Source organism: Apiospora hydei (assembly GCF_038363865.1).
Source record: "Apiospora hydei strain CBS 114990 chromosome Unknown utg000002l_segment0_segment0, whole genome shotgun sequence".
Taxonomy (NCBI): domain Eukaryota; kingdom Fungi; phylum Ascomycota; class Sordariomycetes; order Amphisphaeriales; family Apiosporaceae; genus Apiospora; species Apiospora hydei.
Genome location: NW_027117361.1, coordinates 4,133,609 through 4,160,776, shown reverse-complemented (window position 1 = coordinate 4,160,776; position 27,168 = coordinate 4,133,609). Strand labels below are relative to the sequence as shown.

The 27,168-nt window shown below is 54.4% G+C and overlaps 11 protein-coding genes across 11 annotated transcripts; 6 read left to right on the top strand and 5 right to left on the bottom strand.

The window, feature by feature from the left end:
- Nucleotides 1-630: 630 nt before the first annotated feature.
- Nucleotides 631-2,098, top strand: PG997_001287 (1-3-beta-glucanosyltransferase gas2; the record flags this gene model as incomplete). The annotated part of the gene is made up of 3 exons (XM_066805602.1): nucleotides 631-757; nucleotides 903-1,090; nucleotides 1,145-2,098. The coding sequence occupies 3 exons, from the start codon at nucleotides 631-633 to the stop codon at nucleotides 2,096-2,098; spliced, it is 1,269 nt and encodes a 422-aa protein (XP_066675375.1).
- Nucleotides 2,099-3,087: 989 nt separating this feature from the next.
- PG997_001286 (uncharacterized protein) lies at nucleotides 3,088-3,423 on the top strand (the record flags this gene model as incomplete). The annotated part of the gene is made up of 1 exon (XM_066805601.1): nucleotides 3,088-3,423. The coding sequence occupies one exon, from the start codon at nucleotides 3,088-3,090 to the stop codon at nucleotides 3,421-3,423; it is 336 nt and encodes a 111-aa protein (XP_066675374.1).
- A 2,171-nt stretch (nucleotides 3,424-5,594) lies between these two features.
- Nucleotides 5,595-7,188, top strand: PG997_001285 (uncharacterized protein; the record flags this gene model as incomplete). The annotated part of the gene is made up of 5 exons (XM_066805600.1): nucleotides 5,595-5,756; nucleotides 5,822-6,200; nucleotides 6,258-6,523; nucleotides 6,580-7,086; nucleotides 7,141-7,188. Coding segments are annotated over 5 exons (1,362 nt in total), but the record flags the coding sequence as incomplete, so codon positions are not given.
- Nucleotides 7,189-7,816: 628 nt separating this feature from the next.
- Nucleotides 7,817-9,645, top strand: PG997_001284 (transporter C36.03c; the record flags this gene model as incomplete). The annotated part of the gene is made up of 3 exons (XM_066805599.1): nucleotides 7,817-8,021; nucleotides 8,134-8,798; nucleotides 8,980-9,645. The coding sequence occupies 3 exons, from the start codon at nucleotides 7,817-7,819 to the stop codon at nucleotides 9,643-9,645; spliced, it is 1,536 nt and encodes a 511-aa protein (XP_066675372.1).
- Nucleotides 9,646-12,479: 2,834 nt separating this feature from the next.
- On the top strand, nucleotides 12,480-14,523 carry PG997_001283 (transporter; the record flags this gene model as incomplete). Its single annotated transcript, XM_066805598.1, has 2 exons — nucleotides 12,480-12,952; nucleotides 13,032-14,523. 2 exons carry the CDS (start codon nucleotides 12,480-12,482, stop codon nucleotides 14,521-14,523), a joined length of 1,965 nt encoding a protein of 654 aa, XP_066675371.1.
- Nucleotides 14,524-15,428: 905 nt separating this feature from the next.
- Nucleotides 15,429-16,211, top strand: PG997_001282 (glutathione-dependent formaldehyde-activating enzyme; the record flags this gene model as incomplete). Its single annotated transcript, XM_066805597.1, has 3 exons — nucleotides 15,429-15,606; nucleotides 15,731-15,894; nucleotides 16,083-16,211. The coding sequence occupies 3 exons, from the start codon at nucleotides 15,429-15,431 to the stop codon at nucleotides 16,209-16,211; spliced, it is 471 nt and encodes a 156-aa protein (XP_066675370.1).
- A 133-nt stretch (nucleotides 16,212-16,344) lies between these two features.
- PG997_001281 (anthranilate synthase component I) lies at nucleotides 16,345-18,062 on the bottom strand (the record flags this gene model as incomplete). Its single annotated transcript, XM_066805596.1, has 3 exons — nucleotides 16,345-16,469; nucleotides 16,556-17,963; nucleotides 18,051-18,062. 3 exons carry the CDS (start codon nucleotides 18,060-18,062, stop codon nucleotides 16,345-16,347), a joined length of 1,545 nt encoding a protein of 514 aa, XP_066675369.1.
- An 845-nt stretch (nucleotides 18,063-18,907) lies between these two features.
- PG997_001280 (ribosomal protein L3) lies at nucleotides 18,908-19,543 on the bottom strand (the record flags this gene model as incomplete). The annotated part of the gene is made up of 2 exons (XM_066805595.1): nucleotides 18,908-19,164; nucleotides 19,297-19,543. The coding sequence occupies 2 exons, from the start codon at nucleotides 19,541-19,543 to the stop codon at nucleotides 18,908-18,910; spliced, it is 504 nt and encodes a 167-aa protein (XP_066675368.1).
- Nucleotides 19,544-20,246: 703 nt separating this feature from the next.
- PG997_001279 (60S ribosomal uL3 domain-containing protein) lies at nucleotides 20,247-20,456 on the bottom strand (the record flags this gene model as incomplete). Its single annotated transcript, XM_066805594.1, has 1 exon — nucleotides 20,247-20,456. One exon carries the CDS (start codon nucleotides 20,454-20,456, stop codon nucleotides 20,247-20,249), a length of 210 nt encoding a protein of 69 aa, XP_066675367.1.
- A 95-nt stretch (nucleotides 20,457-20,551) lies between these two features.
- On the bottom strand, nucleotides 20,552-21,743 carry PG997_001278 (60S ribosomal protein uL3; the record flags this gene model as incomplete). The annotated part of the gene is made up of 3 exons (XM_066805593.1): nucleotides 20,552-21,229; nucleotides 21,289-21,445; nucleotides 21,652-21,743. 3 exons carry the CDS (start codon nucleotides 21,741-21,743, stop codon nucleotides 20,552-20,554), a joined length of 927 nt encoding a protein of 308 aa, XP_066675366.1.
- An 877-nt stretch (nucleotides 21,744-22,620) lies between these two features.
- On the bottom strand, nucleotides 22,621-25,711 carry PG997_001277 (tetratricopeptide; the record flags this gene model as incomplete). The annotated part of the gene is made up of 9 exons (XM_066805592.1): nucleotides 22,621-23,147; nucleotides 23,206-23,920; nucleotides 23,962-24,479; nucleotides 24,537-24,693; nucleotides 24,754-24,846; nucleotides 24,905-25,084; nucleotides 25,139-25,221; nucleotides 25,290-25,493; nucleotides 25,555-25,711. 9 exons carry the CDS (start codon nucleotides 25,709-25,711, stop codon nucleotides 22,621-22,623), a joined length of 2,634 nt encoding a protein of 877 aa, XP_066675365.1.
- Nucleotides 25,712-27,168: the final 1,457 nt, after the last annotated feature.

Here is a 27,168-nt window from a genome sequence, read left to right as displayed (position 1 = left end):
TCTGGAGCTTGGCAACACACGCGAACCTGACACCAAACGGAGAAGAATGAGATGATGGTGCTACTATGTGCACCAGGCCACTTGAATCTATACCGTCCCTTCCCTAGTCCTCGTTGCCCCTTCATACATATGTAATCTTTTCCCACTCTTGGGACTTTGCTGCTTTTCTATTTCTTCTCTTTCACTCCCCACCCGTCGGTCCAGCTTTAGCAACTTGCCTGCTACTACCCTTCGTTTACTCCAGCTCCCATCGTCAGTTTGCTGCGTTGCTACCGTCCGACCACCTCTATCGGTCCGACCCACGATCGTTTGGTTGTGAGAAGTAAACATTGGCAACTACAACAACAAGGGCAAACCACGACAGCAAATCCTTGTCCCGTATCTTGGGATAATTGGAGCCTGAGCGACGTTTGGTGGATGACCGACCCCCCTCCGAAGCTCTACTCTTAGCAGAAGCTTGTATTTCTTAGCTTCGAGCCCTTGGCAAGCACCAAGCTTCGCTTTCAACCGGGGAAAGGGAAAGATTGAGCGCAATTGCATTCTTTTGAAGCATTGGCACAGCTTGGAAACAAGTGGAAATATCGGATACGCAACGCTCTCCCTCGATTCGCAGATCCCCCGTCCGTCGATATGCGCTCTTCGGTTCTGGCAGCCGCTGCCGCTCTGAGTAGCGCAGCTGTCGGTGCAAACCTCCCCACCATCGAAGCTGTCGGCAACAAGTTCTTCGACAAGAATGGCAAGCAATTCTTCATGAAGGGTGTGTGTTTCCATTCAATATCGAAACATTGCGTATGCTAACTTGTCTCGTAGGAATTGCATACCAGCTGACCCCAGGTTCGTTTCTCTTACAAGCCTTCTTGGCAATCACCCACCAAAACTCTAACCCTTATTTCCACTTATAGACGACCCATTGGTCGATACGGATCAGTGCAAGCTTGATGCTGCCCTGATGAAGACGCTCGGCGCCAACACGATTCGCGTCTATCATGTAGACTCCAGTTCTGACCACGATGGCTGCATGGCTGCCTTTGCTGACGCCGGTATCTACGTCACGGTCGACATGGATACCTTCCACACCTATATCTTGCCCGTGGGTTTCCTATTTATGGCTTGGCCCGTCATGTGACTAACAATGATGCTATAGGAAAACACCTTTTGGAACAAGTCCCAGTTGGATGAGTACAACAAAGTTATGGACGCCTTCCACAGCTACGACAACCTGCTGGGTCTATACGTTGGAAATGAGATCATTGCTCAGGCCAACCAATCCCTCGCTGCCCCCTTCATCAAGGCTGCGGCTCGAGACACCAAGGCCTACCGAGACGCCAAGGGCTACCGCAAAATTCCTATAGGCTATTCCGCAGCCGATATTGCCGAGCTGCGGCCTATGCTCCAGGACTACCTTACTTGCGGAGGAAACGCGTCGGAGAACGTCGACTTCTTTGGATTGAACTCGTACGAGTGGTGTGACCCGGCGACCTACCAGACCTCTGGGTACCAGACTCTCCAGGTGAATGCGAGCGACTTCCCCGTCCCCATCTTCTTCTCCGAGACTGGGTGCAACGTCCCCGGCCCCCGCCTCTTTGCAGACCAAGCTGCGATTTTCGGGCCTGATATGGTTAAGAGCTGGTCAGGTGCCATCATCTACGAGTGGATCCAGGAGGCCAACCACTACGGACTGATCTCGTACGGCCCCAAGGTCGACCCCACCGTTGCCGGTCCCAACATCGATGGCGGATTCACCCGGAAGGGATCGCCGACTCCCGTGTCGCCTGACTTCGACAACCTGAAGACGCAGTGGAAGGCCATAAACCCTACAGGAGTCGCTCGGTCCGATTACGATGCCAAGAGTGCGTCCACTCGCGAGTGCCCCAAGTCTACTTCCGGTGGGTGGCTCGTAGACGGCAACGTCGCCGTGCCCACCCTCGGTGCCACCCTAACGGGAAGCTCCTACTCCAAGGTACCGTCCGCCACCGGTGCTTCGGACGCAGCGCAGCCTACGGAAAGCAAGAAGAACGCTGTCTCGGGTTCTAATGAAATCGCGGGAATGGCAGCAGGTCTTGTTGGCGTAATGATGATTTTCACCTTCTGGCTCTGAGCCCTTTAGAGTGGCATGGAACTGCAAGTCAGATCGCACCGGGCTAGAAGCTTTGCTGTGCTGCTGGATTCATTCTCTTCTCTTCTCCCTCTTTTACCTTGATACCCCACGCTCAATTGCGTGGCTGGCGTTTTGCTGAAAAAGACGACGACACCTTTCGCCCCCTATCTGCTGGCGCTGGAAACATGGTTACGATAAAAGAACATGTAGTATACGACTAGGATTAATGTGCATTGTACACGGCGTTTGTAAGATGGATGCCTCGCTTCTCTCGCGACGATGTCTTCTTTAACATGAAGTTTGGAACCTTGTAAAACGGTTGTTGTTGACCTTGGGTGCATCGTAGAAGGGTTCGTGTCTTGCGACTGCTTCCCCTCTTTTGATAGAAACAAGGATAATAGAGTACCTACGTAATAGAGAATCCCGCCCTATGCAATGCCTGCGTTAGCTGCAGATGCGCCTCGAGTATTTTTCAATGTCACACAGCCCATGACCTTCCATTGTCAAACTCGTATAAGTACATTCGGGAAGGCTCGTTTATCGAATATGTGGAGGAAGGAGCCCCTAACGCGACTTCCCCAAAACACTGTTTTCCTTGAAAGCAGACCAAGTCTGGCAATTTTCAATACTGCTACTAACGGTTGGATTTTCTTTTTTTCATGGTATATTCTATCATATCCCTAAGCTTCCTATCACCTATATATCCGTGCGCATTGCTCCGAGAACTGGTCTTGACGCTTACGACAATTCCTGGACACCGATCTATCCTTATAAATACATGCGCCGGAGTGTACTACACGATCCTCCATACACTGTACCGGTCTGTTCGCAAAGTCGGCATGTCACGCAAGAAGCCTGATGACTTTCAATGCGCCTACCACAATCGCAAAGTTTGGAACATTGACAGGTCCTAGTTGGACTGGCACCGCTTCTACTGTGTCTTCGAAGACCGACCCCGGCTGCGACGGCCGCTGCTCGCCTGCCTCGTGATGGTCGTCCTTGGGGTCATGATCATTGGCATCGTGTCCACGGCTCGGTACACGGCGACGGGCTACGATCTAACCCGCACGGTGGAGCTTAAGGAAGGGGCGAACGAGACGCAGAACCCGGCCGGTGTTGTCGCCATGAATGATTCTATCAAGCACGACATTAGCAACCAGAATGCGAAGAGTTTTGCAACCTCTCAGAACCCCGCGGATATAACCATGTGCGACGACGAGCTGCATGGATGCCAGAGCTTCAACGTACTTGTGAGTACCAATTATGATCTTGCGCCCTTCCGCGTCTATTATTCGACGACTTTACTAATGATGGCTTGCCAATAGAATGTTTGTTGCTCGAGCCCTATGTCTTGTTATAGGACGGAGTTCAGCGATTCCGGTGTATACTGCTGCGACAACTCGACAACAGCATGCGAACCGGGGCCGACCGAGTCGGTTGTATGCACGCCGGGCCTGACCAAATGCAGCTTGGAACAGGGCGGGGGCTGTTGTCCCAGCCAGACGGATTGTTCGTTTTACGGATGTCTGGAGTACGACGTGCCCTCGGGGACGCAGAGCGGGCTCTTGCCAGAAGACACAGCGGTAGCTGCGGCCACTCCCAATGCTACGACGTACAAATTTGGAGAAATCGCTTCGAGTGGCAGCAACAGGTCTACCCTACATCCATTGATTTGTACCACCAAACTTCAGATTGCCCACATCTCGACGTTCGTCGCAGTCTTCGTCATGATCCGGCGATTGTTTCTGGGCTAAGCACGAACCCGATGACGAGGCCTGGGGTCAGCCATCCAGACCTGATCGTGCCTCGTATATGACTCCCGCGAGAGCCGGAGCAGCTGGATCTTGCTGCGATACAAGAGTGAGGGGGTGTCGTGCCAAGTCTGGTAGTCAGTATCAGAAATCCGACACATCCATGCAGGCACCATGCTGATCCTTCCCTGCACCTCGAAACATGCGGAGAGAAAAACAACATCGCGTAGGCTATCTCCGCCGAGACTAAGAATCAGATCTTTCCCCAAGCACTATGCAGAAAGCCTTTGAGCACCCTCCCCAACCACAGCGGAGCTCACAATGGAAGGCACGACGGCTCGATACTCCGGCTGAGCAAAGGCTGTTGGGCGTTATGGCTCGTGTTATATGTGCGGGAACCTTCTTGTTATAAAGATGCGGTTGGCTGGCTTGAAACCAGCACGCACATAGGCGCCCAGATATCTTGCCGTGAAGAGGCGGCCGGCGGCCTCGTCTCCAGCTGAGCTGTCTCAGATCTCGAGCGGGAAGTGGGTCACGGAGTCGGTATTCAATGCGACCCCCAAGCCATGGAATATCGTTGGGCATATCAGATGACGTGCAGAGCCAAACCCAGAGGGTGAAGGTTCGGGCTTTGCTATGTGTTCGGCTGATGTCTGAATAAGATGCATCGTGTATCCCAGCTCTTACACGATAACTTACCGTTATACTACGTTGCAGAGCGTCGCCTTGGGCCCGCAGACCAAGGCAGTAGAGTGGATGCACGGCGCTTGTCTACTGCAGGTATTGACGATACGGATTCAATGTTCACGTATATGCCACTTGAAGATGATCCCGACATGGTTGTGACTGTGATATTCGTTTTGAGATCAGCTGCGTTCGTTTATGAGTCTGCGCGTCCAAACAACGACAAACTCGGGACAACGGAGCTTCCACTAGTCTTCTAGATGCTGATCAAGGACGGAGTAGGATGTTACAGAATTTCAGCTTGGTCCAGCTTGGTGCGTGCTGGGTTGATCCATGGGAAATGCGTTGGGCTTCACATGTCGTTGATACTCCGTACTGTTAACCTAACCCCCACGAACCAATCAGGGAAAAGCTCTGGTCGTGGCTCAGCTTGTATGATCGCCCGGGGTCTTCAAGAATCGGTCTTTGCTCTGGCGCAACGCCCCCAGTATTCAAGGGTTCCATTGTGAGCGGCGGAAACCACCACCTTGACAGATCATGCCGCAAATACATTGCTCCCCACGGCTGCAATGTGCGACAAACGAATGCTTGTTCCTGGCGGCTCAACCTGCACTCGAGATCAGACGCATCGTGCGCCAAGCTACGAAAGGCTTGGTACATGTTCCAGCTACCAAACTTTCTTGATCTGGATGAGACAGCAATACTTCCACTGATAATTGCCGGCTTGATTCCATCAGGCTGGGTCCGTACAGCAAGGCAAAGGCTCCTCTCCTGTGCCTCATGTGCATCAGCCCAGGCCAAGTACGGGGACCCCTTATCAGGACAGGGACTACGTCGTATGAATCTGTCGGAGCCGATGGACCCCAGTTGTGGCAGTCCATCGGTTGGCACATTCTTGTAGGATTTACCTTTCTTGTGAACATGTTCAACTTATTTAGACGAAAGCGCACCCGGCAACGTAGGGTACTCTGTCTCCAACGAGTCTCGTCCGAACAATGATTATAGAATTACCACTTGGATAGACTGCAAATGACTGGCAGAGTACAACCCACCACCACCTGATGCCTCTCCTCTTCTACCGACGCCCGGACTACCTGAGGCGTGACAAGGCGGCCTTTACGGACGCGGACTTCGCCGACTGCTTGGAAAGGGCGGAGTCGTGTAAATCCCATATACCAGAAAGTCTGTCGTTTGAAGAAATTGTGAGGAACCGGACGCTCCCAGTAAGACACAAGCCCTGAATCCCTATAGCAAGTTGGTTGTGTACGGATACTAAGCCCTAGTTTAGCCATGTTCCCTCGACGACTTCATGGACTATCTGATGTACGTCGAGTACGATGCCGAGTGTCTCCAATTCTTCCTCTGGTATTGCGACTACGTTGAGCGATGGAGTCTTTTGCCACAGGAACAGAAGGATTCCTCGCCCATGTGGGATCCGAGCAAGATCATTACCCGGCCGGGCACGGCGCGTCCGAGGGCGAACAGCTCCAACGAGAGCGCCGGCCGGATGACCCACATCCTCGAGATCCTGGAGAAAAGCCCTCGGCGGGATGAGAGCAGCATCACGTCCCCGAGCAGCGCCACCTCGACCAAGAACTTCTCCTGGCCTAAATCGACCTTCACGGATGAATATCAAATCAACAAAGCACAGCGCGATGGCCGGCCCTGTCAGTTGACCAAGAGAAACCCCCACCTCGTTGCACTGACTGACTGACCTCACTCAGTTTCCGTCCAGCCTTTTCGCGAAGAACTGACGCGGATCGTGCGCCATTACATCTCGACTAGTGGACCGAGGCAACTAAACCTGACTCACACTGACCGGATTGCTTGTATCCAGGCGGTAGAGCAAACCACGCACCCGTCCGCCCTCCTACCTGCCTTTATAGCGGCCGAGACGCTCCTCAAAGGGCAGTGCCACCCCAACTTCGTCCAGTGGAGCGTCTCCAACAGCAGCCGGCCCCGTGTCGTGTTCGCGCGGTGGTTGGCGGCCGTGTGCATCCTTCTCGGCCTCGGATCGAACGCTGCCCTGATCCTGTCGAGCCTTAGCCGGTTCCTGAGGCTGATACCGTCGACATTCTTGTTCATGGGCTTCATCTTCCTCTTCGCATCGCGGCACGGCGTCTGCGTCATCTTGCACTGGAACTACAAGCGGAACCTGCGGCCGTGGGAGCAGTTCTCGGACGAGGACTTTACCTCCTCCCCTCCTACGGCGATGAGGACGACAAGCCGCTGACGGACACGAGCGATGACGAGAAGAGGCCGTCTTCGTCGTCCAGTAGCAGTTTCTTCCCGGCTACCAGGACGGGTAGCATCGACCCGCTGCGCAAGCCCGGCGTGCAGGATCAGAGCCTCGGCCCGGCCAACGACGTGTTCGGCTCGGAGCCGTGGGTCGACCGGTACCAGCAGAAGTCGACGTGGCGCAAGATCTTCGACGTCTCCATCACGGTACAGAACCGGCACGTCCGGGCCATGCAGGACCGCATCGTGCGCCGGGCCGTGCTTTGGAGCGGCTTGCTCTCGCTGGCGGTGACGGCGGGGGCTGTCAGTGCCCCGGTGCTGGGGCTTTTTTAAAAGGTATATATTTACTACTTACTTATATATATATAGAAACAAAGTTATATAGATGACGAGGAGGAGGAGAAGGGGAGGAGGAGAGGTCTTGCTTGGTTTCATTGGGTATAATTTTTGTTTTTCTCAGCCGATGATTTATCAATACCCTATAGTTGCTTGCTTTAGTATACCAAACGTCCTGGGCGCGTTCAATACACTGTACATGATATACACACATACAGACGGGAATATTCATTGTTGTTGCGTGTATACAAGCCACTCTTCCTTCTCATCACGGGCTACGGGTCAGCTGCCAATGGCTTGGTGATTTACGGTTGCATGCAAGCCCCAGAGATATATAAGAATGGATTCCAAAAAGCTCTGACGTGCCGAGAGCCTGGAATGTAGTATCGACATACATCAAGTACTTGCAAGGGACGGATGAGACTCGGATCAGATAGCGAACGTAATAACCAATCAGATGCACGGGCCAGGGGTCATCCCACCTTTTGCCTGCACTTGCACCCTGCATTAACTCAACTTTAGTGCGTCACGGTTCCGCTAAGCCGCCGCGAGTCCGACATACAATTCCCCAGCATCATCACAGGGAGATGATTGCTCTAGTACTACTGTCGCAATCTTTCATTGTTGAATGTTCCTTTTCTCTGTTTTCGATTGCACATATGAGGGACTGAGCTGCCACCAGTTGTTTCCCTACCGGCTTCGGAAGAGTATGACAACCTCGGCGGAGGCGCCGCTGATAGCGCATCGAGAAGATTATGACGGGCCCGACAACGACGAACAGCGCCATCGCGATGACAGCTATGCGGACGGAACAGCACAGGAAGAAGAGCCTCGGGGAGGTGGGGATCGGAAGATAGGGCTATTCATGTGGCTATTGGCTATCTCAGCGGGCATCAGCGGGCTGCTGTTTGGCTGTGAGTTTCCTTTCCCTCCATCTCGACTCCTTTCCTGTCAACGGGAAGCCCCTCGTTACCCCCATAACCGGGCTTACGTTACTGACTTTGCCTCTCTCTTTGCGACACACAGACGACACCGGCGTCATCTCCGCGACCCTGGTATCCCTGGGCACGTCCCTGTCCGGCCGCGAACTGACCCTCGCCGACAAATCCATCGTGACGTCGTGCACGTCGCTCCTCGCCCTCGTCGCGTCGCCCCTCTCGTCGGTCCTCGCCGACCGCTTCGGCCGCCGGCCCGTCATCCTGCTGGCGGACGTGCTCTTCGCGGCGGGCGCGCTGGGCCAGGCGTACGCCGGCACCGTCGGGCAGATGGTGGCGGGCCGGTCCGTCGTGGGCGCGGCCGTCGGCGCCGCCAGCTTCGTCACGCCGCTGTACATTGCCGAGCTGGCCCCCGCGGCCCACCGGGGGATGCTCGTCACGCTGAATGTCCTCGCCATCACGCTGGGCCAGGTCGTCGCTTACGTCGTCGGCTGGGCTTTTGCGGGCCACGACCAGGGGTGGCGGTACATGGTCGGGCTCGGCGCGCTGCCGGCCGTGCTCCAGGCCGCGCTGCTGCTGGGCATGCCCGAGACGCCGCGGTGGCTCGTCAAGGTCGGGAGGGCGGCGGCGGCGCGGCAGATCATTGGCAAGACGCTGGGCGCGGGATCTGGGCCGGCCGCCGAGCGGGTCTTGCAGGATATACGGCGCGAGGTGCGGGAGGAGGAGGAGGAAGGGGGTGTCCGGGCCAAGGGGGCCGTGCTTGGACGGAGGGCTGGCGGGAATTGGTTACGGTCCCTAAGAATCGGCGGGCTTTGACTATTGCTTGTCTCCTTCAGGGGCTGCAACAGCTGTGCGGATTTGTAAGTCAAAGCTCCCGTCTGTATCACTGCACAACTCGACCTACAAGGAGCCCGCTACTAACAAATAGCACATGCAGAATTCGCTGATGTACTTCTCGGCTACGATCTTCACACTCCTGGGCTTTTCAATACCGACACTCACCTCCTTGAGTGTTGCGGTCTCCAATTTTGTGTTTACGGTTGCGGCGTTACTGCTGATAGATCGTATTGGCCGCCGCCGAATCCTGCTGTACTCCATACCTTTTATGGCTTTAGGCTTACTCCTGTCTGCCGGCGGCTTCCGGTTCATCAAACTGCCAGATCACGGCCTCGGCGGCATCCCCGATTCGCCCGGCGATGCGGACAAGGGCGGTGGCGGTGGTGCCGCCGCCGTCACCATTCTCATCAGCATGATCATCTTCGTGGCCGCCTACGCGCTGGGGCTCGGCAACGTGCCCTGGATGCAGAGCGAGCTGTTCCCGCTGAACGTGCGGTCGCTCGGCAGCGGCCTGTCGACGGCGACCAACTGGTCGGCCAACTTCGTGGTGGGGCTCACGTTCCTGCCGCTCATGGACGCGCTCACGCCCGCCTGGACGTTTGTGCTGTACGCGGCCGTGTGCGTCGTCGGCTGGGCCGCGGTCTGGCGCATCTACCCCGAGACGACGGGGCTGAGTCTGGAGGAGGTCGCGGGGTTGCTGGAGAACGATTGGGGGTCAGGAGAGTCCGGGGCTAGAGCCAGACTTGGGGCTAGATCCGGGAGGTAGAAGGAGCGTGTGTGTAGATGTAGAGCAAGAAATTATAAATGCATGCTACGATTGAAAGTAAGGTTATGGGACATGGAGTACTATCTAGAACTACAGCTCCTTGCGAGGGAGGAGGCGCCCTGCTTGTACATCTCCAGTCTCGATCACAAGTACTGTGCATTCGCGAGCCCACTGTTCATCCATGATGCACCGAATAAGTTCTCCTAATTGCTGACTATACTTTTACAGCAATCGCATAATGTATTTCAAATAGGAATGCATATATCTGGGAAGTTTCGCGGTAGCATAGGTTAAGCTTAAATCAGAGATCCGAACCGATGTACTCCGTACCAGTCATACCTTCGTTCGGCTATGGTGGAACAATGGACTTCATTGGTAAGTGCAGATCCTCGCAACATTTATATCACTCCTAGTAGTATATACGGAGTATTCTCTGACGTATGCGGATATATGGATTTATTACCGGCAACACCTTGCCCGTAACCGGGCAACGGGCAACTCCGGTACTGTGCTCTGGCTACATATGTTTAGCGCCGAGCCTCGAGCAGCTAGAGAGCTTAGCCAGACTGACGCAGCAGGGAGAACGACACGACTCGACTTCCGCACCAGGGACCGCCCCTCGGCAGATGTGCTGCGCCCGGGTCAATGTTTCTGTTTCAGGGCGCTAGGCAGCTTCTAGCGCTGCCTATCTAGATTCTGTGCTAGATCTGTCAGGGCGGTAGTGGCGCGCCACGGTCCGGAGTCAAAAGAAAAGGGGAAGTGGGAAGATCTGTTCCGGGTCAGTGAGCTGCGTGCGGTGCGGTACATAGCTGTGTAATTTTCTTCTGCCTTTCTTGCCTTCCATCAATCAGCATGATCGGTGACTGACTGCTTCATTATACCATTGGATGACGGAATCCATTGTCCACTTGCGGGTCGAGATATTCGTCTGTCGAAAGAACATGGCTGATCAACATTCGGCTTCTGTGACCATCTTGCCAGAGTCGTTCCGAGTGGTTCGGGTTGGGGACCCGCGGACCCGTTCGTAGCCGATGATGGCCGCCTAGTGAAAGCCATTATTGATGTTGTGTATCACTATTCGCAGGTTGACCGACACTCCTTGCCCTTTACCGCTTTACGACGACAAGTACGAGAAGGCAGGGAGGGTCTGAATACTCGGAGGGTGGATACTGCTCATCAATAGAAGACGGAGATAAAACTCGCTTCTTAGCCCGACCGACGCGACGTACCTTTTTTCTTTTTCTCCTCTTGTCCAGTCACGACTCGCCCCGCCATTGGGCCAATTGGGCCGCGGAGCAAGCTTGGTATCGAATCAGATTACACGACTTCTCGTAGCCGTTTCTGGAAGGATACCGTCAGTTCGAAATTAGACAAACGGGGCTCAGGACTTCTGGACGTCTGAGCGGACGAACTTGAGATCCCTCCTCGCCCTCCCTGCAATTCTTCTGCTGTCTGGCAGTGTCTTTCACCTCACGACCCTCACGACCCTCACCCCCTGGTTCCTGAGATCTCCGAGCGGCAATGTCAAGCCGCATCAGGTTGCGCTCCCTCCACTAAAAAGTCGAGGGAAAAAAGCCCAGTCTGCCAGCCTGACGAGGCCAATCCCATGCATGCATGTACGCCTAATTTCAATATCAAAACGAGCAGTCGGACTCTCGTCGTGCCGGCTTTATACTCTGCAGAATACCATGTACATCGAGCGGCGCGCGTAATGCGCAACATATATCGCCTGCATACTTCACTTGCTATGTAGCTGTGTGTGGTGTGTAAGCAATTGTCATGAGTCATGGTCGTGGAAAATGAAACCCGGAAACGAATCACGCACAAATGCGTCTCATCGCGCCGGAAGGACCAGCTGCAAGCATTTGTCTGCAAGTAGATCCTTGCAGCCCTGACGGACAAGCCTTTCTGCTTAGTCGCGAACGCCGAAACGGTGTCGGGTCATAGCCGCTTGGCCGTGGCGAAAGGGAATAAAAAAGACCAATGGGAAATAAACACAGGTAAGGATTGGAAGTTTTTGGCGGTGGCAGCAGCCGCAGCCCGGGAAAGGGCCCCATCTTTCTTTCCTGCACCTGCACTTGCGCCTGCACGCACTGCTCGGGTCGCGGATTGCTCCTGCCTCGGGTAACAACATGTTGTTGTTATCTCCAGCTCCAGTGCAGGCTCCAAGTTCTGGCCAGGCAGTTTTGGGGGGAGTTGGGGAGGCACTCGGGCACTGGAGCTGGTTTTTTTCCCCAACGACCCGCATTTGAAGTATTAGCATGCATTTGTATATGCAACCAGAGCCCAGGAACCGGACTGGACGACCGCCATCCCCAATCTGCCCTGATGGACCCCCCAATACGCAATATGGAAAGCTGAGCATCCACTGTCGTAGTGGCACAGGTGGGCATCGCTGGGAAGATTTTCTGCCGGGAAGCTATGGGTCGGCTTATAAACTAGCAGGCGCAATGGATGGGGACCAGAAAGGTAACATTTCATGTGAACAGCAAAGTAATAGCAGCCTACCTGCTCGCCTATTGCTGCTGCTACCACTGCTGCGACTCCATTCCCTCCGTCTTTGCGAACTTTCTCTGGGCCGTTGGGACTTCACCGTTACTCCCCATCCTTCTTCTTGCTCTCGTTTCTGGTGCCCCGTGTTGTATAACAATAGCTTCATCCTCCCCGTGGTGACTGTATAATAGGATCCTTACACCCGCTAAACCATCATCTACTGGCGCCAGAGTGACGTACTTATTATATACCACAGCCGCCTGAACAGAGAGCCCCCGGTCTACGGCAGCAACAACATACCCCAACAGTGCTTCGGCAACCAGCCGTGAGCTCAGCTCAAGATGAATATGGACGAGGTTGATCGAGAGCTGGTGCGCGCTCAGGAGGATGCACGCCTAGGAGCCCACGCGACACACCAGCAACAAGAGAAACCACATGGGCATGAACAACAGCCTCACAGAGCTAGCAATGAGATCGAGCGTGTCGTGACGGCGTCGTCCGCGTCAACTTCATCTAGTAGCGAAGATGGCAACATGGCGCGGCAACGCACCGGCGGCATGAGCCGCGTTTCGACCCAGGGAGACCTCGAGAGGCATCCCACCGAGCTGAGTCGCATATACACGGCCCGGAGTCAGCACAGCGAGACGATAGGTCGCAGTCTGCGGAGCCGCCACTCGACAGCCACCAAGCCCTTGCCGGCCTTCGGCGCCGGCAAGCCCTTCCCGCCGCCTTTGCCGGAACGGGAGGAATACGTGGTGGAATTCGATGGCGAGAACGACCCCTACCACGCCCAGAACTGGCCGCTTAAGAAGAAGTGAGTCTCAGCCCCCTACTTGCTGCCAGTTTGAATTGCCTATAAACAATGGTTGATATGCTGACCCGTACTTCTCCAGATTGCTTACAGCTGCTATGCTTGGCTATACGACAATGACTGCTGCTTTCGCTTCTAGTATCTTCTCCGCCGCCACAAAACCCATCGCCGCGATTTTCGGTGTTAGCACCGAAGTCGGTATTCTTGGTGTCTCCCTGTACGTGCTTGGATTCGCGACGGGCCCGACGTTGTGGGCGCCTTTATCCGAACTGAAGGGTCGAAGACTTCCTATCGTGACTGCCATGTTCGGTTTCTCGATATTTTCCCTCGCCTGCGCAACGGCCAAGGACCTGCAGACCGTGCTCATCTGCCGTTTCTTTGCCGGTTTCTTCGGAGCCTGTCCGCTGGCAGTTGTCGCTGCTGTCTTCTCGGATATGTTCGACAATGCCACGCGTGGTGTGGCCATCACCATCTTCTCCATGGCCGTCTTCACCGGCCCCCTGTTGGCGCCATTTGTTGGTGGATTCATTGTCGAGTCCTATCTTGGATGGCGATGGACTATGTACGTTGCTGCCATCATGGGTTTTGTGGCCTTTACTCTCGACCTCTTCTTCCTCGAGGAGACGTACCCACCCGTGATCCTCGTCCAGAAGGCGGCCGAGTTGCGGCGCCGGACTAAGAACTGGGGCATCCACGCCAAGCAGGAGGAGATCGAGGTCGACTTCAAGGAGCTCATCCAGAAGAACTTCACCCGTCCGATGCGACTGCTGTTTTTCGAGCCCATTGTGACTCTCATCTCTATCTATATGGCCTTCATTTACGGTATTCTGTATCTCTTCCTGACCGCATACCCCTTCGTCTTCCAAGGTATCCACGGTTTCAGCGCGGGCAAATCTGGTCTTTGCTTCTTCGGCATGATTGTTGGTCAGCTTATTGCCGGTACCAACGTGTTGCTCATGCAGCCTGCGTACCAGAGGAAGTTGGCCGCCAACAATGGCGTTCCCGTTCCCGAATGGCGTCTCCCCGTTGTCATTGCGGGTGGTGTCGCATTCGCCGCTGGCATCTTTTGGTTTGGATGGTCTGGATACCGTGAGGATATCCACTGGATTGTCCCGACGCTCTCTGGTCTTTTGACCGGCTACGGCTTGATGGCTATCTTCCTGCAAGCTTTGAACTACCTTGTGGATGCCTACTTGATGTTCGCCGCGTCGGCCATTGCCGGTAACACTTTCTTGCGATCGCTTTGTGGCGCTGGTTTCCCATTGTTCGCGAGCTACATGTTCAACGGTTTGGGCATCAACTACGCTGCTACCCTACTTGGATGCGTCGCCGCGCTTCTTTGCCCTATCCCCGTCATCTTCTACATGTACGGCCACAGGATCCGCGCCAAGAGCAGGTTCGCGCCTACTCCTCCCCCGAACAGTGGCGCAACAGCCGACAGCAGCATCGAGACGGCAGTCGACGGTCCAGCTGATAACGTCCCGGCTGAGAAGCACAACGGCACCGACACCGCTGACCATGCCACGTTGTCGAACGTCCCTCGCACCACCGAGCAGGAAAGGCACCAAGTTTGAGCGTTTCTTCTTTGCTAAATAACATATCCGACTATTATATTGCTTTATCGCACGCTTTGACTTGCACGATGACGATTGGCCATGAGGGACAGAACAAAGGGGGGCCTGAAAACTTGGAGGGGCGGTAGCGGCACAGAATCATGTTTGATGTTGTTCAAGATACCACTTTGCTCGCGGTCGGTTGCATTATAGACGCATACCCACGGGCGTTTCTGGGAAAAAAGGGAGGGGGATTTTGCCTGCTTCTACACACCAAAAGTTTGGGTTGTTGGTTTTCTTGAGATTGGATTTTCTGCGACATAACAAGCGATGAGACAGACGAGCTTCGCACGTTTTCTGTTCTGGATGAGCGGCTTGCTTACACAAACGACTGACTAAACTAACTATTTACCTAGTCTAGCGACCTTAATTACTATACATAATGAGAATGATACCTGCCACATGACGCGAACACCGTTGATGCTTGTGATGTGCCTCGTCTATTCTTTGGACGGCTACTCACCCCGTCTGCCCTTTACCGCTCTTTGGCTGCTGTGCCGTATGCAGGTAGCTCGGCCTAACGTAGGTGATATGTCTTACCTCAGATTACTAAATCCCGGGATTTCGATCCTCCTGCCGCCTGAGAGAGTACGCTGACAAGACTTTCTGCCACTGTTCTTGATTACCAATGAGTGAGGGGTATGCAACTAACATACATAGCTTCTCCCCTATACCCTCCACAATCAGTTGGTTGCCTAAAGGCCAGGCACAGAGGAAACAGTATACCAACAAGGCCGGCGGATAGTTATTCCACGAAGAAAGACTCAAGTTGACATAAAGTCAAGTCAATTCCTGAGTTCTATACTATATGGGTATATACACACAACAGCAAACAAGCAAGCCAGCAAGCAGCCAAGTAGCCCACCATGTCCACCAGCGCCACCACGGAAGGGACGGAGGAGAAGAAGCCCAGCGGCACCTACGAATGCGGCTGCCACTGCGGCTACATCAAGTTCGCCGTCACGCTCTCGCCGCCGCTGCCCGAATACCAGGTTCTGCAGTGCAACTGTTCCGCGTGCACACGGTTCGGGTATCTGCTGATCTGTAAGTAGTAATTTTCCTTTCTCTTTTCCCTTACTCCCTCTAGCTGCATGCTGGAATCTTCGGTTTCTTGAAGGTCAAATGCACCATCAAGAAGCAGGAGACGCTGACAGAGTCTACCTACTAGACCCCGACGCCGCCAATGTCAAGTGGCATAACGACGGCCGTTCTCGCTGTGCGGCCTACCAGTTCAATACCAAGGCCAAGGACCAGCTCTTCTGCCCCAAGTGCGGAGCCAGCCTGGCCATCGACTTCCGGGACGTCTTGAAGCCGCACAGATACGGCATCAGCGTAAGTTCTCCCTCCCCCCCTTCGTGTGTCTTCTTTCCTTTCCGTTCCTATATTCGACAATATACGAGGAAAGAATAAGAATAGTCAAGACTGGGATATACGGCTCCGAGCCAAAGTGTCGCGTATATGGAAGTCACGAGAATCAAGCAAGCCCCGGCCCTCCTCACTAATTCGCTCCCCTTTTACAGGCTCGCACAATCTACGGTGTCAATCTGGACGAACTGAAGTACAAGAAGCTGGACGGTATCAACAAAGTCCAACCGGCAGGTGACTTGTCGGGACACTATTGGGATGAGGAGAAGGGGGAGATGAAGTAGTAGCAGACCAAGCAAACGTTGCTTTTGTGAATTCCGGAAACGCCATGCTATTATTTTACCTTGATCCACACGCAGAATGGATGCCACCATTCGTCTAGCAAACCGATGAACCCGTCCATGATGGTGAAACGACTCATGACTTCTGTCGCTTGACATATAGCTTTTCCGCCGATGTGATGCACTGTATGTTGGCCGCCAGCTTATTCATCGTCTCCATCCACTCATCATACTCGTCCGAGTCGAATACAATGCCTCCTCCTATTCCCATCGTCAGTAAGTGGAGCGACACCGGAATGTACCGAACAGGCCATGCAAAAGTGGCCAAGCAGGAGGGAATTACTTACCGGCCTGGAGATATGCAGTACCATCCTTCACCAGCATGGTGCGAAGGGCAATGCAGGTGTCCATCTCGCCCTCGCGCTCCTTGCCGTTCATGTCTACGCTATTGTAGCCAAAGTAACCGACGGCACCAGCGTAGACGCCTCTCTTCTCCTTCTCCAACTCGGCGATGAGTTCCATGGCCTTGACCTTGGGTGCACCCGACACTGTCCCGGCCGGGAAGATCGAGCGCAAGGCGTCGAACCTTGTTTGGCCTGGCCTGAGGACGCCAGAAACCTGGGACACCAAATGCTGGACGTGGCTGAACTTCTCCACTACCATCAACCGGTCCACGCGCGTCGTCAGGGGGTCGCAGATACGGTTCACGTCGTTGCGCGCCAGATCTACCAACATGACGTGCTCAGCTCGGTCCTTCAGCGAGTTCCTCAGCTCCAAACCAAGCTCCTCGTCCTCTTCGGGTGTCTTTCCGCGCTTGACGGTACCTGCAATGGGGTGCGTGATGACACGTCCAGCCTCGCTCTTCACAAGAAGCTCAGGCGATGCGCCTACGATTTGGAAATCCTTGCAGTTGATATAAAACAGGTATGGCGACGGGTTGACGGTACGGAGATGGCGGTAAATGTTGAACGGGTGCAGCGTCGTGGGTCGGGCAAAGCGCTGTGAAGGCACCGCTTGGATAATGTCGCCTGCTACGATGTGCTTCTTCAAGGTCGTAACATGGCCTTCGTAGCCCTTTTGGCCAATGTTGGACGTATATTCCTGATCGAGTTTGATCGGCCCTTGCTCGGGCAGGGGAATTTCGGGCGCATTGAGCACCTCGATCAGCTCGGTGATGGTGGCTGTGGCTTTCTCGTACCCCGCCTCGAGGTTTCCGAGGTCTTCCGGCACTGGGATGTACGTAATGACCTTGGCGATGCCGTAGAAGCGGTCGAATGCGACAATGGTGTCGAAGAGCATGAAGACGGACTCGGGGATCTTGAGCACGTCGTTCATAGGCCGGGCCGTCTTGGGCTCGAAGTAGCGCACACAGTCGTAACCGACGTAGCCCACCGCGCCACCCGTCAGCGGCGGCAGGGTGACTCCCGGCACATCGAGCACGACGAAGCGATCGAGCTCGGCCTCGAGCCCGGGCAACGGGTCGCAAGCTTCGCCATGTCCCTCTCCTGTCGTGATGACCTTGCGGGGGTTCGCGGCGACAAAGCTGTAGCGGCCCAGGCGCTCGGTAGCAGCGCTCTCGAAGAGGAAGGAATATTCGGACTTGGAGTGAGCTGAGATCTTGAGGTATGCGGCGGAGGGCGTTATGAGGTCGGCGGAGATCTGGCCGTAGACGGGAACGAGGTTGGCCTTCTTAGGACCCGGCTGAGGCTTCGAGAGGAGGTCCTTTATGGTCTCGCAAGACGGCAGTATCACATCCTGCAAGGTGAAGCATCATCTCGTGTTAGTTTTCCAACACACACCAAGGTTGGCGGGGTACAGGGATGTGTGCGCGAACAATCTTACCGCTTGATCCATGGTGAGCGAGAGTCTGCTTGTTGTTTTTCTAGGCACTCAAGAGGCAGAATGGCAGAGCGAGCTCACTTTGCGAGAGATCCCGAGTCTTAATTGCACCAGGACCGGCGGGAGTAGCAGCTGGTGACTCAGTCTTCCTGGTCGGGAGTGACAGTAGTAAGCTACGCCTTGCTTTGTTATCCCCGAAATTTTGGCAGAACTTCCTGTTATCGGACCGCGGGGCAGTTACTAGTAGTTACACAGAGCTAAAAGCCCACTCTCCATCCCACCAATTTGCGCCGGGTATTATGGTTAAGTGCTGGCTGGTATGATGTCTGCAGAGCCTCAGTCAAAGTACCTAGGCAGCAGTAGGTCAATAGAAATCTAAAATATTTCCATCAGATGGATGATTGGTAGAAGTAGGGAGTGTGTTCCTCTGTTGGTTGTGAGGAGTGTCATCTCAACCCGAAGGCGATTGCGTCTCCTCCACGAAAGCCCAAGCTTTGTTTCTCGTCACACAACCAGGTGAGCGAGCGACTCTTTTCTGATGTGGTCTATGCAGTTCGAGATTCACACCCAGAAAGGACTGTAATGGTGTAATGGAAATATCTCGAGATATACGCCCAGAGACACTGTCGATTAGCTGTCTCCTCAGAATCCTCATGTAGCAGGCCATAGAGTTAGGCACTGCCTGATTACATCCGGCGGTACTTATAGCTCTGTGGCAGATGGACATGGTGTATATCATCCCTAAGTAGGTAGTACCTGTCGCTGCCCCCCAAAAACGCCAAACCTCACTCGCAATGAAGAAAACACCGTATCGCCCTTCAAATCGTCCCCATGCCCTGCAATACCATTCAAGGACCAAACTAGCTCTCGATAGCCAGCGCCTTGACACCCACCAATTTCGCATCCTTGCCCTTGCCTTCGGTTGTGACGACCCAGTACTCGACCCTCGAGCTGTCCTTGGGCACCTTGTAGACCCGGACGTCATTGCCCTTGCCAGCCTTGCGCACAGCCTCCAGGATCTTGTTATACTGGCCCTGAGGGTCCCAGTCCGCCGGGTCTTGAAGCTCGACGTTGGCCGATGACGGGTTCGGGTGGCCTATCAGTGTCGCAAACTCCTCTGGTAGCACATTTGTGTTAGCCTGCAAGGTCCCTCTCATGCTACAGTTGTAGACCCAAAGCCGCCCATCCTGGTAAGGACAGACGGAGAGTAGTGTTCTGAAATGCGTTCGTCATGTGGGTGTCAGCGTACCTTCGTTCGGCAAGCCCTTTCCGCCTTCGTCCCACTTCAGCGAGACCGGGACAAACGGCTCGTCCGCATCGCTGACATAGAACGCATCTTGCGTCGCCTCCTTTAAGGCAGCCGGTACTTGGGCTCCGTGGCCTGTGGCCTTGAACTCGAGCTTCGCGCCGCCGCTGCTGGCCGGCTTCGCATAGCCCTCGTTCGGGTCCTTGTTGGCCTTGTCGAGGAAAGCCATGTAGTCTTCGTCTGACGCCATGTTGAGTCTCCGGCTAGTCGTGAAGACGCGGAGGCTTTCGCGAGTGCTTGCTGGTCGAGAAACGGACCTCGGAAAGGTGCCTACGGATGATAAGTTGCGGAGCGTAGAGTCGCCGCGTGTTGTATAGATCTTCGCACACTCTATTCCTGACCGAATTCGATCTTTCGTAGAAGTCACGATCACGTAAGGTCTCTTCGACGACAATGCACGCAAACGACAGATGGAATGTCTAAGTGACTGGGAAATAGGTGCAATTAGCATTGGCAATGACATGCAGCTGTAGGAGGGTTGATCAGGGTGGGCAGTTCGGTTTGATTGATTGGTATGACGTATTAAGCTTGCTGGGTTTCTGGCAACGCAAACTCCCGTAAAAATGGCAGAATGCCACTAACAAAGTACGTGTATCACCAGCTACGTACACACCAAACCACAGAGCCAGCCTTGCGACTGATAGCAAATCGAGATTTTTTGGCATAGGTACAGCCTCAAAAGGTAACTACAACAGTCACAAGATATTCACTACGTGCCTTGCAAGATAATACTGGGTAGTTTGGGCTTTTGTTCATTGCAACTTGTCATTAGCTGCAGTATCAGATTCCTATTTTCATACCACCATGCCCGTCACGAAAAGCCGCGAGAAAAGCAACCCAGAAACTCCGATACATGGACCAGAACCAGAACGAGGAAAGACGTGACCAACTCTCTAAGAGCTGGGGGCAAGGTCCTTCTTGAGGGTACCCTGGTACTGCTTCTTCTCCGCGGGGGTCTGGAAAGCACCGTGTCCGAACTCGGACGAGGTGTCGATCCACTTGAGCTCGACCTTCTCCAGAGCCTTGCGCGAGGTGTGCGTGAACATGGACTTGCGGAGAGTCATGACTCGCTTCTTGACACCAGGGACGGAACCCTTAACCATGACGAAGTCGTTCTTGACCTCACCATAACGGACGAAGCCACCCAGACTGGAACAATGTTAATAGCGATACTTTGGTTCATCATCAACAGGGAAACTTACGGAGTGATGGACTTCTTAGTGACGTCCTGCTCGGTGGAAGCGTTGGACTCGTTGTCACCCTTGCCAATACGGTAAACCTTGTGGTTGACCGAGGTACGGTGATGGTAACCCATCTGACCGGCACGGGCAACAGTCCACTGGACGTGGGACGGATGCCAAGCACCGATACAAGCGACCTTACGGAGACCCTTGTGAGTCTTACGCGGAAGCTTCTTGGTGCCCCAACGGGCGGTGACACCGTTGTAACCGTGACCCTTGGTGACGGCAATGACATCGATCATCTCATCCTGCTCGAAGATGGTGTCGACCTCGAAGGGCTTCTCGAAGAGACCGTGGCCGAACTCGACCTTGTCGGCAACGGAGCCACCGTTGACCTGGATCTCCATAAGATGGGCCTTCTTCTGCTTAAGAGGCGTCTTGCGGATCTGAGTGTGGGCGAGGACACGGATGACGGTGCAGTACTTCTTCATGCGCTCGAGCTCGCGGGTGATGGTGGAGCCCTTGGTCTCGGAGTGCTTCTTGGCGTACTTGGTGAAGGCCTTCTTCTTGGACTTGTACCAGTTCTTGTAGAAGCGACGCTTGACCTCGTCGCTCAGATGCTCGGCCCAGACGGTGGTGAGCGATCGCAGACCGCGGGGAGTCTCGATGTAGCCCACAAGACCAACAACGATCATCTAGAATAAAGATGTTAGCCATAGGCACAAATGAGCCAAGCGGGCTGCGTTGTTCGTACAGGTGGAGTATCAATAATGGTAACGGCCTCAACAACCTCCTTCTTGTGCGACTTGGCACCAGGACGGTCGACGTCGCGGACGATAGTGGTCATACCGGCCTTGTAGCCCATAGTAGCCGTCAGGTGGACGGGCTTCTTGGGGTCATCCTTGGGGAAGCTGGAAGAAAAGAGTCGTGTTGATTAGCAAATATTCTTGAACGAGCACATCCGAAAGCAGACAGATCCGTCGCTGGGACATTTGTTGTGCCATCCACTGCCGACTCGACACACACATGAATGCCCAATTGCAGTCCCAACGATTGTCGTCTTCGATTTCCCAGTTGCGCAAACCGCCATGCAAAAAAACGGACGGGAGGTACTCACGACTTGACCTTACCCCGATGGCGGGCAGCTCGCTTACGGGGCAAGTATGCCAGCGAACCGTGACGGGGAGCCTCGAACTTTCGGTGAGACATCTTGAAGACTGTTCCTGTCGTAAAGGAGTGCAGTCTTTTTCGTTTGGCGATGGGTGGTTGAGGGGGAGAAGAGAGGAATAACTACACAAGTTTTCGACTCTTTTCTGGATGGATGCGCAAAAGAGTGCTACCCACAAATTTCCCGGGCTTGGGCTTTCTGCAGTTGGCTGCTGTATTGGTGCGCCCTTGCCCCAATAATTGTTGGTGCGGTAGGCGCTGCTGGGGAAAAACCACGGAAAAACCGAAAATGCCGTTAGGGTTGGGGAAAAAAAATAGAGAGAGATAAGATAAGTACATGTACTAACAAACGATAGGAGATCTAGGGACCATCCCCCACCAGATAGGCAATCCGAAGTGATCCGTGCACATTTGGTCCCAGTTGTTCACACTCAACACATGTTTACAGGTATTCACCACTAAGACTGCTACACTTGACTCGTATCGTTGTCTTGTATAAAAATACTGCGAGCCATGGACCTACAAATCCCAAAGGTGCAATTTACGTCGAATATAGTGCAGGTCTTCGATCACGAGTAGGAACCTCACAGTACACGAGACAAGCTGCAGCTTTTCGTAATGCGTAATATGTGATTCATTTTCACTGCAAAAATGTGCTGGATAAAGTGAATGCTAGCGACTGTCTTTCGATCTCCATCAACCAACTCCAAGCTCAAGCTCGTCATCCTAACAAGTGGCCTCCCTGATGATTTACACGCAGTGAGAAGTTCGAATTCAACAATAGAACGATTTAAGGAAATTGGGTATGATCATGACTGTGCTTCCAACAAAACAACCGCCACCGCCACCGCCATCACCTTGCGGTGCACTGATAGCATCAATCAAATATGTACCTCCTGGCTTTATTATCATTCAAATCCTACGCAGTGCCCTCCGTCTTGGGGGTGGGCACAGGTACTATGCCGTTCATCGTCGCGCTGGTCGGTGTCGTGGTCTTCATGTCACCAGCAGCCGAGGGCGGGCCAGAGGTTGGGCCACCGATGGGGACCTTCTTTTCTTCCTCACCACTGTCGTCATAATCTTCATCGACGTCCATTTTCCTGGCGGCACGCTCGGGCTCGTTGAGCGGAGGTGGAGCTGGTGTAGGGTTGTGTTCCACCCTGGCGCGCTCGTCTTGGGGGTACTCCTTGGGAGCGGCGCTGGGCGGTGGGGCCTCATGGATGATGCCCTGCATGGGTGAAGGACCCTGCTGCATTGGTGGAAGGTGATTTGGGGGCATTGAGTGTGCTGGGGGGTGATGGGCTGCATCTGAGGGGTGGTATTGCTCGTTGCCGTGGCGTTGTTGTTCCTCGGCGCGGCGCTGCATATCCTCGGTACGACGCTGGTCTTCTGCTGCCGCACGGCGCTGGTCGTCCAATCTACGCTGCTCATCCGCAAAGCGATGGGCTTCGGGGAGAGTTGCGGCGGTAAGGCTCGGCACCACCGCGTAGCGGAGTTGAAGGACGTCGGTGACGCATGTCGTGGAGAATAGCTCTGTTCTCTTCAGAAGCAGGCTTCTTCATCGAGGTGTCCTCCTCCCACTCTCGCATTCTCTTGGGGCCGACGGAAGATGGGCGATCATCACGGTGCATGGGTCCTTCCGGGCCCATCGGGCCTTTTGGGGTATGGACGGTAGTATCCATACTGCTTGGGCCAGCCTCGGGATGGTGAGCGTATGGTGGTGGGTGTTGCGGGTATGCCGACTTGGGCGAAGGCATTCGGTTGTCATGCATAGGAGGACGCGACTCCGGGCGTGGAGATCCCTGTCGGTAATTCATGAGCGAATGAGGCGGAGGACCTCCGTTCGGAGGTTGCACATTGGCGGGCGTCATACTGGCAGGGATAGTTGGCCCAGTATAGTTGGGGTTGGCAATTCTACCCGGTGCATGCTGCGATCCCGGAGGCGGTTGGGATTGACCGGGTTGAGGCCCATAAGGAGGACCGGGAGAAGGACCCCGTCTAATAGGGCCGGCATTAGGTGCCGGGCCGGGTCCTTGTACTGGCCCAGGCCCCGGTGCTGGCCCTTGAGCAGGCCCGGGTACCGGTCCAGGACCAAGGGGGCCAGGACGGTTTGGTTCGCCATACGGCCTCATCTGCTGCTCTTGGCGGGGACTTGGCTGGCGCGGCATAGGCGGGGCTGGGCCACGGAAAGGCTCTCGTTGGTCATAGGGGTTGGGAGGCTGAGGAGGGTTGATCTCGGAGAGTCTGTAACCATTGGCACCGGCAGGTCCTCCTCCGAGGGGACGGCCGGGCTGTGGCTGTTGCGGCGCACTCGATGCCCCCGTCCATTGAGGGCCTGTGGGCCCTGAGCTTGGTAAGACTGAGGATGCACATCCGTAGGGGCAGGAGCAGGCCCGCCGGGTACAACGCCATTCGACTGCCCAGCCCTAAGGAGTTGCAGTCTGGCCTTGATGTGAGGGTTCTGGGGATCCAGCTCGGCAGCTCGTTGATAGGCATCGAGCGCATCTGCGATTTGGTTGTTGCAGCTCTCGTACAGAGTACCGAGATCATACCATACTTCCGAGATGTAAGGGTTCAGGCGAATGGCGCGAGAATACGCGTCCAGAGCATCGCGGTACTGGTTAATCTGATAGTACAGCACACCAATGGAGCACCAGAAAGTAGGGTTTCGCCCGTCGCGGTAAACAGCTTGCTGATAGGCCTCATAAGCCTTAGGATACTTCTGCTGCGACATGTAGCATCGCCCAAGCAAATACCAGCTCTGCGCATCGCTGTTATCTACATTGCAATGTTAGCGCCATGTCATGAGTCGACTTTTTGTTTTCATTCACTTACCGGCAGCTACAGATTTCTCGAGAAATTCAATGGCGCGCTCCTGGTTCTGGTAACTGCTGCTCTGGTTGTGATGCAGCCAGCCGAGCTGCTGCAAAACCTTGGCGTGATGCGGATCACGATCCAGTACGCGGTTATAGGCAGACTTGGCATTGTCATACTGGAGAGAAGTGGACATTAGCTATGTGTGCTCAACACTATAGCGTTGATGATTACTTACGTCTTTCTGCTGCTCGTGGACATGTCCAATTTGGAACCAAATGTCCTCCTCGGTTAATGGCGGTGGAGGAGAAGATACAATGTATTTGAAGCACTAGAAGAGGTAAGCATGACTGGGCCGCTTTAAGAGATGGCGGATGGGTGAGACAAACCTCTAGACTTTGACCGAACTTGGATTGTTGCTTGTATATTATGCCAAGTCGGAAGTAAATCTCATTGGCCTTTTCGAAGTCTGGCTGCATTTGCATAACTTGCGAGAAAGCTTCCTCGGCATGCTCGAGAGAACCATATCGGTCGTAAAGAATGCCTATTCCATACCACAACTTAGGTTCCTACAAAAGTGGTCAGTGATAAGCCAGTGTAATCATGGGTACTGGACGACGAACCTTGGGGTTAGGCAAGTTTACGAGAGCCGATTGATACGCGGCATACGCTTGCTGCAGATCGTCCATCATGAGATAGCAGTGGCCTACGAAAAGAAAAACAAGGTCAGTCAGTCACGATCGGCAACTCTAAGAGAGGTAAGCAGGCGCGTACCAAGACTTCCCCACACTTCACCGTTTCTATCATCAATCTTTAGAATAGCCTGCAAGAACTCGACGGCCTTATGAAATTCCTCTCGCGTCCTGAGGATCAGGCTGATGGCGTTCATCGCTGGGATGGATTGTGGGTTCGCGCGCAATGCGTGTTCATATGCGCTCATTGCATCGTCGAGGCTGCCAAGCAGTTCGGAGAAACTGCCTGTATACGCGACGGGGTTAGCAATCTGTTTCGCGTAGAACGCAGGGCCGGGCGAGCTTACCTATTTGCATCCACAGATGCTCGTTGACGGTGCTGATGTGGCGAGAAGGGGCCGCGGCGGCAGCGCCATAGTGAACCGCGGCATTGGGCGGGGGCCCCTGCGGACCACCGTGATGCATCTGCATCGGCATCTGAGGCGACGGGTTGTGGTTTGCCATGATGCCCTACCAGACTCAAGTTTGGAACGAGATGGCCGGGTATCTACGATGAGGGGGGAGGATGGAGAAGAAGAGCAGGGGAGGTCGAGTCGAGAGCCGACCGATCCAGCTAGGCCCGAGTCGGTTCGCGACTGTACGCGAGAAAGCTATGCGCCGGTGATATTAGATCTGAGGCCCGGCCGGGGAACCGAGGCGACAATGGCGACACGGGACAGAGACGTCGTCGTGGTCGCGGTGTATAGTCGGGGCAGGAGGCAGGAGTCTGGGTTGCCAATGCAGCCGGACTTTGCTTGTCCGAACCGGCTGGGCTGCTGACAGAGGAAGCGGAAATGTGCTCGCTCGCCAACAAGTCTGTGCCAGGCGAGGCAAGTAAGGAGAGTGATAAGGGTGTAAGCTAAAAGCTTAAAGGGAGCGACAGAGGTGTCGCGAAGACCAAGGCTGGATCTTTGGGTGGAAGCTCCAGCCTGTGGATTGTAAGGTGTGGGAGTGAAGGGGGTGAAGGTTAAGAGATGGGTGATAGGTTTGGGTGGTGAACGAGTTCAGAAGGAGAAGGACGGGCGGAGCAAGCAGACAATAATTCTGCTCTCTTCAGTCTTCCCTCCTCGCTGCAAACTACCCTTACCCACGGGACGCTCGTAAGAACAACTTTCGTAATGTGGAGCATGCAGATGGGAAGCGGTCCCCTGGAGCAGGCGACATGAAAAAGACCGGGCCATTGTGTACTTGGTTGTGTCTCCAATGTACCCATGCTTACTTCGGCTGATTGTGGGGTCGGCGCTTGTCGTACTCTCACGGGCCTCACCCACACATAAGATGGCACATCCACCTTTTTTCTTTTTCGCTTCCCTGCCCTGCTCTGTGCTGCGCGCTCCCCTTCGTCCACTCGTGCTCCCCCGTTATTCTTAGGCATCAAGTATCCATCCCTATATATTATTGTTTTCTCATTATCGCCCGCCCCGTCACCAGTAGCGACAGGTCACAGGTAACATGGTGTTTTGAACATGCGTTGCGCCGTGTGTTCGCCTTGCTGCTGCTGCATTGCTGGCCAATACTGTAGATGCAAATGCCCCATTGGGCTCCGGGTGGAGGAGTTGACGGTATGGTAGGGGTAGGGAGGTAGGTTAGGTACTGTAGGTATGGAACATCCATGACATGACGAGCAAGTCTATCTCATCTCATCTCGGCATTGGCATCAGCTATGGCCAACCGGGTGATGGAGGTTGCGAAGAAAGAAGGAGGATAGCCTCGACGAAAAGGAGCGATATGCTTGTTTCGCCCGGTACCTGATCTGTTCCTGCCATTACACATGGAAACTCTAACGAGCGTCTGTGTCTGCCTGCATTGGAGGGAAACTGGCCGGCTGCTTCGCTCGTCTGCGCGCTCTAGGCCTAAGATGAGATGCATTACATGCTACCGGTCCAGCGAACTGTAACAGTTACCAGTGCGGCCATTTCCGC